The sequence below is a fragment of the Pelobates fuscus genome, chromosome 1 (assembly GCF_036172605.1).
Source record: "Pelobates fuscus isolate aPelFus1 chromosome 1, aPelFus1.pri, whole genome shotgun sequence".
Lineage (NCBI taxonomy): Eukaryota > Metazoa > Chordata > Amphibia > Anura > Pelobatidae > Pelobates > Pelobates fuscus.
Genome location: NC_086317.1, coordinates 422,308,726 through 422,320,513, shown reverse-complemented (window position 1 = coordinate 422,320,513; position 11,788 = coordinate 422,308,726). Strand labels below are relative to the sequence as shown.

Genomic DNA, 11,788 nt, shown 5'->3' with positions numbered 1-11,788 from the left:
TTCTCCTGAAAGCTTGTCATTAAAAAAAATTATGTTAGTCCAACAAAAAATGTATTACAAGAAACAACTTTTATTTGTTCTTACATCTACATCACTGGACTAATACGGCTACAATCTCTACTTAGACTATATATATATATGTGTGTGTGTGTGTGTATACACATATACATATATACACACATACACACCCCCCCCCCTCCCCCCCCCCCCCCCCCCAAATGGCATACATTTACTCCCAGCCATACACACAGGAGCAGTACGTCGGGTGGGCAGCTCTGTAATATACAGGATCCAAAAGCTGCAAATGAGGTATACCAAAAGAAAATACAATTCTTTTAACTTTATGATTCCTGCCTGATGCACGAGTTTCCATCTTCAGCATAGGAAGTCTCCATATTACAAGACACCACTTTTCATAAGATACCCGTTGTTGTAGGAAAATGTACGAGGTAGGGAAATTTGATAGAACACCGTCAACGTGTAAAATAAAAATGCAATACGTGCCTCAGCAAATCCCTCACTTTAAAAGGACTGTTCTCTGAAGCTCCGCCTGTAATAATTTGACAACTAGACAGGAATCGAAACTAAAACATGAGGAAGCAGCTGAGATCACGGTTATATAGCAGCGCTCCGTGCCAACCTGTGCCAAGTCTACCAGTACGACAGTGACTGCCAGTAAGAATGTCTGCCAGTAAGACGGGCACAGCCTGTCATTTCTGTCACCAAGGAAAGCGGAGCAAGAACACCGGAAAGCTCCTGAAATTACCGGATAACTCGGTTATTGCTCATTCCAATTGCATGGTGAGAGACGTTATGTGCTGTCTGTAAGGATCAGTTCTGGGTTAAAGTTCTAAACGTGGAACACTCCGCGGGAACGTTCCATTCGTTCCTCTGGTGAAATCAACACAGTTAGAGCGTTGCTGTCCCAGCTGTATCTGTTGATTGGCAAAATGTTCTAGAAATCCATTTTAATGTGTTTTACCAGCTAGGATGGGCAGGGAAAGCTTAGGAGGTTTTATCAAAGCTTGATAGGGGTTGCAGTCCTCCTCAGCAGTGCTAGCGTCGGTGTCTATGAATATGCTGTTGTGTTTAATGCATTAGCCGCTAAAGACGGGTTTTGAATTGAACTTGGCTATTCCAAGAGAGATATTGAATATATTGGTATGCCTGAAAGGCTAAAAGATCGCTGTCCCTCTATGCTGGGACTGCCACAGAGTGTCACAAAACGTGTGAGCACGGCCGTCTTTATCGCCGGGCAGCTGCCTCAGGCCCAATTACTTCTCGGGGGCCCAGAGCAGCTGCCCCGTGGGCCCCGCTGCCCGCAATGTATTTGAGCCCCATGGACCCGGAGGTGCGGCTGCCCAGGGCCGCACCGGCTCGCACACAAAGGAAGGAAGAAGGCCCAGGGCCACCCGGTGGCGGTGGGCATGTATCAGCAGGGGTGACCAGGCCCCTTTATGTTCGGCAGCCGCTCCTGCCACAGAGAAATCAGAGCGCGCGGGAGGGGGAAGGCAGTGAGCAGGGGCCAGGCCGGGAGAGCCAGAGCCTAACTCCCAGCTGCCTCAGACTGCCACTGGACCCCATGGAAACCACCCCCCAGACAAAGGCAAGAACCTGGAGGGTGGCTAAGTGTAAATAAAGCATGTGTGTGTATCAGTATGTGTGTCTGATTGTGTCAATATGTCTGTGTGTGTCAGTATGTCTGTCTGTGTGTCTGATGTGTCATTATGTCTGATTGTGTCAGTGTGTGTGTGTCAGTTTGTCTGTCTGTCTGATTGTGTCAGCATGTCTGTGTGTGTGTCAGTGTGTGTATCAGTATGTCTATCAGTTTGTGGGTCAGTATAGGTGTCTGTGTCTAACAGTGTACGTGTCAGTATGCCTGTCAGTGGATGTGTCAGTGTGTGTCGGTGTCTGTGCGTGTGTCTGTGTATGTCAGTGTGTGAGTCAGTATATGTGTCTGTCAATGCGTGTGGCAGTATGTCTGTCAGTGTGTGTGTGTAACTATGTATGTGTCTGTGTGTGTCAGTATGTCACCATATGTGTCTGAGTATCTGTTTGCTGTCATGTGTATCTGTTTGCTGTCATGTGTATCTGTAAGTATTCAGTGTGTGTGTCAGCATGTTTTTTAAAGTGTGTGTGTATCTGCGTGTGTGTTTGTGGGGCAGTGTATGTGTATATGTGCATACATCTCAGTATTCAAACACTAACACGAAACACAAATACAACCCTGCATTCAAACTTCAACACTTTATACAAGCATACTCCTTCATTGAAAGGACAACAATACATACAGAAACACCTTTGTTGAATACCAAAATCACATATAAACACACCCTTGCATTAAAAAACACTACTCATAAATGCATTCAACACCAACACCACATACAAACATACTCATACATTCACACAAATATACAAAAACACACATACACTGCTCAGTGCTAAATACAACCCTGCAAGCATGGGGAAATGTAGAGCCCCAGCTGTCAAAGCATTGTTGGAACTGCACGACAGATGGGGTTCTACATTTGGGCCACTGTTGCGATAAGAGGCACACAAGATTATTGCACCAGGGCCCTCTCTACTTTTGTGCCATCACAGCGATGGGGTGTAGGTTGTGATTGCATGACAGTGAGCGGGAGATGAGGGACAGGGTGTATTTTAATATTAAAGACGGCCCTGCGTGTGAGGAACTAAAATACTTTAAAGGATCACTATAGGGTCATGTATTTCTGACCCTATAGTGTTAAAACCACCATTTAGCCCCCCTGGGCCCCTCATGCCTCCATAAATATAGCAAAATCTTACTGTATTCAAGCCTGAGGCTGTTAGCTCTTCATACTGTTTGCCTCAGAAAAACAAGCTGTCTGCTGACATCATCAGAAGTGGTGGCCTGATCCAATCACAATGCTTCCCCATAGGATTGGCTGAGACTGACAAGGAGGCAGATCAGGGGCAGAGCCAGCACAATTCAAACACAGCCCTGGCCAATCAGCATCTCCTCATAGAGATGAATGTATTCATCTCTATGAGGAAAGTTCAGTGTCTGCATGCAGAGGAAGGAGATACTGAATGTTTGGATGCATTTTAGGCAGCCATGACCCAGGAAGGATCTCTAACAGCTATCTGAGCAGTGGCCAGTGAAGTTATCACTAGGCTGTAATGTAAACACTGCATTTTCTCTGAAAAGTCAGTGTTCACAGCAAAAAGCCTGAAGGTAATGATTCTCCTCACCAGAACAAATTCAATAAGCTGTAGTTGTTCTGGTGACTATAGTGTCCCTTTAATTCATCTGTGCTGGTACACAGCATGCAAAAAGTGCAGCCTTGCAGAGTATGTAGCATTCAAATGCTGCTGGAGGGAAATCAGTTAAAGGACCACTATAGTGCCAGGAAAACATACTCGTTTTCCTGGCACTATAGTGCCCTGAGGGTGCCCCCACCCTCAGGGACCCCCTCCCGCCGGGCTCTGGAGAGAGGAAGGGGTTAAAATCTTACCTTTCTCCAGCACCAGGCGGGGAGCTCTCCTCCTTCCTAGCGACGACATCGGCTGAATGTGCATGCGCGGCAGGAGCCGCGCGCGCATTTAGCCGGTCTCATAGGAAAGCATTTACAATGCTTTCCTATGGACGCTGGCGTCTTCTCACTGTGATTTTCACAGTGAGAAGCACGCAAGCGCCTCTAGCGGCTGTCAATGAGACAGCCACTAGAGGCTCTGGAGGCTGGATTAACCCTCAGTATAAACATAGCAGTTTCTCTGAAACGGCTATGTTTATAAAAAAAAGGGTTAGCCCTAGCTGGACCAGGCACCCAGACCACTTCATTAAGCTGAAGTGGTCTGGGTGCCTATAGTGGTCCTTTAAACCAATGATGAATCCTCTAATTATTCTTAGATTGTGTGGGTAGAAATTTTCTCTTGTGCAAATTTTTTTCCTGATCCAAAATTTGGTGCACACTGAATGTTTGTTTGTGTTGCATTCTTTGACACACAATGCAACATACAATCACTGACCCACACACTGTCATTGACATACACATTGACACACATACATTCAGTGTGTCAATGTTTCTCGATAATGCAACACACAATTGCTGACACACATACCTTGTGACCCACACAAAAATTAAAGTATACATTGCTGAATTTGTTTAATCAAAACTTGTCCTCACTAAGCTACACACACTTTCTTTGACACACAATGCAAAACACAATCACTAACCCACACACTGTCATTCTGATATACATTCAGTGTGTCGATGTCTCTTGATAATTTTGGATCAGGAAAAAACATTCAGTGTGCACCAAAATTGTTTCTAGATAATTTTGATACAGCGCAGCCTCTCTCTCGGGTTATAACACTACATTACAGTATTACTACGTAATAATGTAGTATTAGTAGTTACACAACAGTATCACTGTAATGTCAGCCATTTATACAGTCAAGGCTCTCTTGTAATGCCCATTTTGTCATACAGTCCATAGAAAGTAATAGTAGGCAACTGCGCAGACAAGGGTACACACAATGAAAATTTTTCAAGAAACATTTTCCAGCTTCTTGTCTATGTACTTCTTCACAAAGCTTCATCCCCACCTTCGCCACAGTAAATAGCAATTTAATACATAAAACAAATTGACCTTTCATTCATCCAAAAGCTAATATTGGTAGCTTGTTGACTGTATTTCGACAAGCATGTTAATTCCGCAGCTTGGGCAGAAACAGTGAATGCAGATGCAGTCCAATAAGTGGTGATATATACATAATAAATGCTTCTCACACCTAAATCAAATTTAGACACAACTATAGCAAACATTATATGGAGATGTCATGTCACCATAGAATTTGCAAAAGGAGCTCTATGCCCCAAAAATGGTGATATATACATTAATGCTTCTTAAAAACAAAAAAGGAATCTTTAAATGATGGGATATGTCCAAAGTACACAGGTGAAACAAACAACCCAATTCAGCAGACACCAATAGCAAACCTTCTGTCAGACGCCGCGAGGAGCTGTGCGCAGCTTAATACTCCCTGTGCGCTACAAGTGGCTACAAGCATCATAACCTCTGCGGTTCATTGTAGGGGTTATGGTGGTAGGAAGGTACAGTGCCCTCCACTAATATTGGCACCATTGGTAAATATGAGCAAAAAATGCTGTGGAAATTTCTCTTCATTGTTTAACCCTTTGATCTGATGTTCAAAAAATACACACAAATATTCTGCTCTTATGGATATCAAGCAATTGCAAACACAAAACAAATTTATGAATAAAAATGTGTGTGTGCACTGCCTGTATGTAATGTGTGCTGCCTGTATGCAGTGCGTGTGTGTTTGCTATTTGTGAGTAATGTGTGTGTTTGCTGCCTCTATGTAATATATGTGCGGTCTTTATGCAATGTCTGTGCGTGCTGACTGTATATAATGCATGTGCTGCTTCTATGTAATGTGTGTGTGCTGACTATGTACTGTGTCTGGTGTGCGCTAGCTGTAAGTACTGTATATGTGTGGTGGGTGTTGGCTGTATTTTTAAAGCAATGTGATTCAGATTTTTATTGTCTACAATTTGAGTGATTTATGTACACCCTGTTCCAAATTATTATGCAAATGATATTTTTATCATTTACCTAAATAATTGATGTAAATAACAGTCAGCATAATTCTCATGTTATCAACTATTAAGAGTACAATTCAAATTTTATTGAACAAACCTCCTAATGATAACAGTATTTTTTAAAAACATAAAAAACTTACAATGCACTGTTCCAAATTATTACGCACAGTAAATTTCAAAACACTTTATAGGTTGTAAAGAACTGAACATTGTCATTTGTTGTGTTTGCAGCATATTTACTGAAATCAAAAGCTATTTAATCAAACTTATAACAACATTTTAACTTTTTAAACATTTTAACAGGTCACGTTACATTTTAACATAGGACCCCTTATTTGATAGCAGCTTCACAAGTCTTGCATCCATTGAACTTGTGAGTTTTTGGAAAGTTTCTGCTTGAATTTGTGTGCAAGAGGTCAGAATAGCCTCCCAGAGCTGCTGTTTGGATGTAAACTGCCTCCCACCCTCATAGATCTTTTGCTTGAGGATGCTCCAAAGGTTCTCAATAGGATTGAGGTCAGGGGAGGATGGAGGCCACACCATGACTTTCTCTCCTTTTATCCCCATAGCAGCCACTGATGCAGAGGTATTCTTTGCAGCATGAGATGGTGCATTGTCATGCATGAAGATGATTTTATTACGGAAAGCATAGTTCTTCCTTCTGTACCAGGGAAGAAAGTGGTCAGTCAGAAACTCCACATACTTTGCAGAGGTCATCTTTACACCTTCGGGGACCCTAAAGGGGCCGACCAGCTCTCTTACCAGGATTCCGGCCCAAAACACGACTCCATCACTGCCTTGCTGACGTCGCAGCCTTATTGGAAAAGGGTGGCCGTCCACCAACCATCCACTACTCCATCCATCTGGACCATCCAGGGTTGCACGGCACTCATCAGTGAACAGGACTGTTTGAAAATTAGCTTTCATGTATTTTTCTGCCCAATGCAGCCGTTTCTGCTTGTGAGCATTGGTTAGTGGTGGCCGAATAGAAGGTTTATGCACAGTTGCAAGACTCTGGAGGACTCTACACCTTTTGATGTCTGTGGGACTCCAGAGGCACCAGCAGCTTCAAATATCTGTTTGCTGCTATGTAATGGTATTTAGCAGCTGCTCTCTTATTCCGATGCATGAATCTGGTCGAAATCTTCCTCAATGTGCCTTTATCTGCATGAACCCGTCTGTGCTTTGAATCAGCCACAAATCTCTTAGTAGTGCGATGATCACGCTTAAAGGGAAACTCCAGTGCTAGGAAAAAAATCAGTTTTCCTGGCACTGCAGGTCCCTCTCTCCCTCCCACACCCCAATCCCCGGTTGCTGAAGGGGTGAAAACCACTTCAGTCACTTACCTGAGGCAGCGATGATGTCCCACGTCGCTGCATCTCCCTCCGCACCGCTCCTCCTTCTGACTGCGTCGGCCGGTGGATGTGACTGATCCCGCCCACCGGCCGGGGAGACCTAATGTGCATGCGCAGCAATGCTCCCCATAGGAAAGCATTGAAAATGAATTTCAATGCTTTCCTATGGGGAAATGAGCGACGCTGGAGGTCCTCACACAGCGTGAGGATGTCCAGCGACGCCCTAGCACAGGTTTCCTGTGCTAGGAACCAGGAAGTGCCCTCTAGTGGCTGTCTAATAGACAGCCACTAGAGGTGGAGTTAACCCTGCAAAGTAATTATTGCAGTTTATAAAAAACTGCAATAATTACACTTGCAGGGTTAAGAGTAGTGGGAGTTGGCACTCAGACCACTCCAATGGGCAGAAGTGGTCTGGGTCCCTGGACTGTCCCTTTAAGTTTTTGTGAAATATCTAATGTTTTCATACCTCGTCCAAGGCATTGAACTATTTAACTCTTTTCGGCAGCAGAGAGATCCTTTTTCTTCCCCATATTGCATGAAAATGGTGCTCTGCTTAATAATGTGGAACCTGGCAATCTAATTATCACAGGTGTCCGAGATTGTTTTCAGTGATCAAAAGAGCCCAGAGACACAATGCCATCCATGAGTTAAACTGAAAAACAAAATATTTAATCTTTGTGACACTTAAATAGAATTTGCATAATCATTTGGAACAGGGTGTATATGTATAAGCTATGCTAATATGTAAATATTAAAATAATACATGTATATTAAGACGTGTATAAAATGAAAGTATACATTGCTGAATTTGTTTAATCAAAACTTGTCCTCACTAAGCTACACACACTTTATTTGACACACAATGCAACACACAATCACTGATCCACACACTGTCATTCTGACATACACATTGACACACATACCCCAAACACACTCTCTGACCCATACACACTCCATACTCACACAAAAAACAAACAAACAGCGAGTCTTTTACACACAAACTACATTTGACCCACATACAATACAGTCACATTCCATCATTACCTGCATTCTTCATGGTCTATTATTATTATTATTGGCATTTATATAGTGCAAACAGATTCTGTAGCGCTTTACAATATTATTATATTTAACTATAAATAGGACAATTACAAAAAACTTACAGGAACGAAAAGGTTGAAGAGGACCCTGCTCAAACGAGCTTAAAGTCTTAGGAGGTGGGGTAAAAAACACAATAGGACAGGAAATAGCAATCATATAAGGTGGGTGTGAGGCAAGAACTGGAGGAGAGAGTAGAGTGCTGCCCTTTAGGAGAGAGCAAGAGACAGGTATGTGAGGTAGATGTTACTCTCCATAAACTTTCCTGAAGAGATAGGTTTTAAGGTACTTCTTAAAAGATTGAAGACTAGGGGAGAGTCTGATGGTGGTAGACAGGCAATTCCATAGGAAGGGAACCACCTGCGAGAAGTCCTGCAAGCGTGAGTTGACCATATGTATGCAAGGAGCAGAGAGGAGAAGGTCTTGGGCAGAGCGTAGAGACCGAGAAGGGGCATATCTGTGGATCTGTGAATAGATATAAGAAGGGCTGGAATTGTTCAGTGCTTTATAGGTGAGAATTAGTACCTTGAATTGACTCATATAGGATACAGGAAGCCAATTTAAGGAATGACAATAAGGTGAGGTGTGAGAGGAGCAACTGGTGAGGAAAATCAGTCTGGCGGCAGCATTCATAACAGACTGTAGCGGGGCAATACGACTTGCTGGAAGACCTATTAGGAGAGGATTACAATAATCCATACAAGAAATTAATAGAGCATGGACAAGTTCTTGGTAGCATCTTGTTTTTTAGATGGAATCTACAGGATTTGGTAACATACTGGATGTGAGTGTCACGTATTCATTCACATATAAAAATGTGATTAATGACATTTACTGTTCTGACAGGAAAAGTTGTGCTGAACAACATTACTGTCCTGACAGGAAAAGTTGTGCCGAGCAGCAATCAAATCCACAGGAGGGTTTGTGCTGAGCAGCAATTATGCAAATAGGAACCTGTTAACTGCCTTTGGGGTCAAAGGCCGATTACACCCTATCAGATCCAGAGGAGGGGTATTTAGGCCCAGTTCTCATCCTGCTCAGTGCCCTGTCGTGGTTTCCCTTGTGGTTGTCCAAGAGCGCATTATTGATTCTGGTTATTCTGGTATTTTGACTTTGACATTGATTTTGACTTCCCTGTTTTCTGGCATCCCTGACCCCTGGGTTTTCCTTATCGTTGTGTCTCTTTCTGTGTCCCTTGAACTCGGCTATTCCTGACTATTCTTTGGTACGTTAGTCCGGCCATTCTAAGGTCCGGTATTCGTTACATATTAGTCCTCTGTGTTACACAATTCTACGTGCTGGATCATACTATAATCCTGACAGTGAGGCTTAAAGTTGAGGCAAGAATTACGTATAACGCCAAGACAGCGCGCTTGCAAGCATGGACTGATGTGGATACCACTAACTTGAAGTCTATCAGTCAATCTGCAGCTTGTCCCCTTCACTCCATCAAAAGAGTGCTGGCCTCCGGGATATGACGTCATAACCATAAGCTCGGTGCATGGAGAGGAGCAGCTGCTCGCACCTTCTCATGCCTGGCAGTGCAATACGGCCTCAGACAGACAATCCTTTTTTACTGCATTAATACTACCTACCTTGCAGCCCTGCTGCTTGCTGTGACATTACCAAAATAATAGAAAAACTGTTTGCCTGGCGCAAGAAACTGCAGATTTAACTTATGCATTTCTCCAGCTGTGCGTTTTGGAGATTTTTTTGGCCACCCGAACCATCCTCCTCACAGTGCATTGAGACAACATAGACATGTTATCTTCCAGGTTGATTCATAATATCTCCAGTTGACTGGAACTTCTTAATTATTGCCCTGATGGTGGAAATGGCCATTTTCAATGTTTTTGCTATTTTCTTATAGCCACTTGCCATTTTGTGAAGCTCAATAAACTTTTGCCGCAAATCACAGCTTTATTCTTGGGCTTACTAATTGTAATGAATAACTAAGAGAATTAGGCCTCATATTTCAAGTCATGATTGAACAATTTCCTGTTCCTAGTCACCCAGGTATACTAAAAATGTAAAATATCAATGGGAATATACAGCAAACACATTTTTCTTGGGGGGCAGAGCCTGAACTGCATGGTGGGTGGACGTGTTGTGGGAGAGCTTCTGCTTCAGCCTGAACTTTAAGCGGTTTTAACTCACTCCCATTACGCCAATCCAGCTTATTTTGTGCTCCACAGACCTGTGAGGCTGAGCAGGGTTCTTCAGGGTACTCCATGTAGGACCTCCTGTTGTATAGCCCTGTGGGGCCTGTAAGGCCTACTATTCACAGCTGTAGGGGGAGGATGCCAATCTACCCAACCACGTGACGAGATTCCCACCCAGTGGGCATAAGTTGCCACATTACCCCCTCTTTAGACCAGTGGGGTTTATTCCATTCCCCAATGATCTGTATTCACCTAAGTTGCATCTTGAAGCTGAATACAGCTCTTCCCTGAACCACAGCGAATCCTGTCAAAATGGCGGATGTGCCAAATCACATAAGTCTATTCTCATGCAGTCTGAGCAGGACTATCACGAAGCAGTCCCTGCAGAAGTGAGATGTAATCTTCAAGCGATTTTGTGACACTGGCTGCAAGAACTGCAACAATCCTGACTCCTGAGGAATCTTGTGGAGGTGTCGACCGAGAGGTTAACAAGGCCACTCCGGGCACAGCTTTTCCTCCACCACCTGTTGTACCTAAGGTACTCCCACCTGGGCTGAGGGACATCAGGGCATCTACCATGTAGGCGGAAAACCACCTGGCACTGGCAGCGTTTAAACATCAAGGTCTCACGGAGTGGACTTGGACTCTGTGAGCCCCCAAGTCCATGGCTTTGTGATGCAGGCCTCTGTGCCGGCCTGGCGTGGGAGCAGCCTCTGGCTCGCCCCTTCTGCGACGCTTCCCTCAGGACATCTGTGGCGACTGACTGTCTGTTATGGCCCATATGTGGCATTGGATTAACCCTTGTCGGCGGGGAGTGTACCAAAATACAGTTAAGATCCTGTTTCTAGGGCAGAGGTTCATGCTTTCTCTTTTTCCTATCTCTCTATAGTGCCTAGTACCCAGTGGCTACACAGCAGTTATACAGAGGCGGCTCGCGCTGACTTGGGCCACGCCCAATTCACATTAGGGCAGACTGAACAGTTGGGTCAAGAGCTTGACACTGGAAGGGGGCCTGGCGGCTTGCCCCTCCACATGGTCTGTCCATAGAGTGAGAGAGTCGAGCCTCCGATCTGCAGCTTCACCTGTTGCAGAGCTGCAGATCACGTTATAGAGTTCTTGCAAGCTCGGCCCATTAGAACGTTGTCGTGCGTTACTACAGCTATGCTGTGACCAGCGTGCGGCAGAGCGGCAGAAAGGATAGTTATCCCACCAGACCACCAGGGAATGCGACCACTGGACCACAAGGGAATTACATAAAAAAAAAAAAAAAAAAGTATTTCAGTGTGTGGAGGCTTGTCACAGCCTCCCACTCACCCTGCCCCCACACTGACTCCCACACACCCTTCCCCCTACACTAACACACCCTGCCCCACACACTCTGCACCCCCACACTGTCACACTCCCTGACCCTTCCACACAGTCACACACACTGCCCACCCATACTGTCACACACTGTGTCCCCCACACTGTCAAACACACTGTCCCCCCCACACTGTCACACACCCTGCCCCCCACCCCCCACACTGTCACAAATCCTGCCCCCACACTGTCACACACACCGGCC

The 11,788-nt window shown here is 44.5% G+C and overlaps 1 protein-coding gene across 1 annotated transcript in view; it reads left to right on the top strand.

Moving 5' to 3' along the window:
- Positions 1 to 592: 592 nt before the first annotated feature.
- PHF11 (PHD finger protein 11) overlaps positions 593 to 11,788 on the top strand; it is a 166,916-nt gene continuing 155,720 nt past the window's right edge. Inside the window, exon 1 of the mRNA XM_063428648.1 lies at positions 593 to 801. Coding sequence (XP_063284718.1) covers positions 682 to 801 — 120 coding nt within the window. The 5' untranslated portion in view covers positions 593 to 681. The remainder of the gene's footprint in view (positions 802 to 11,788) is intronic.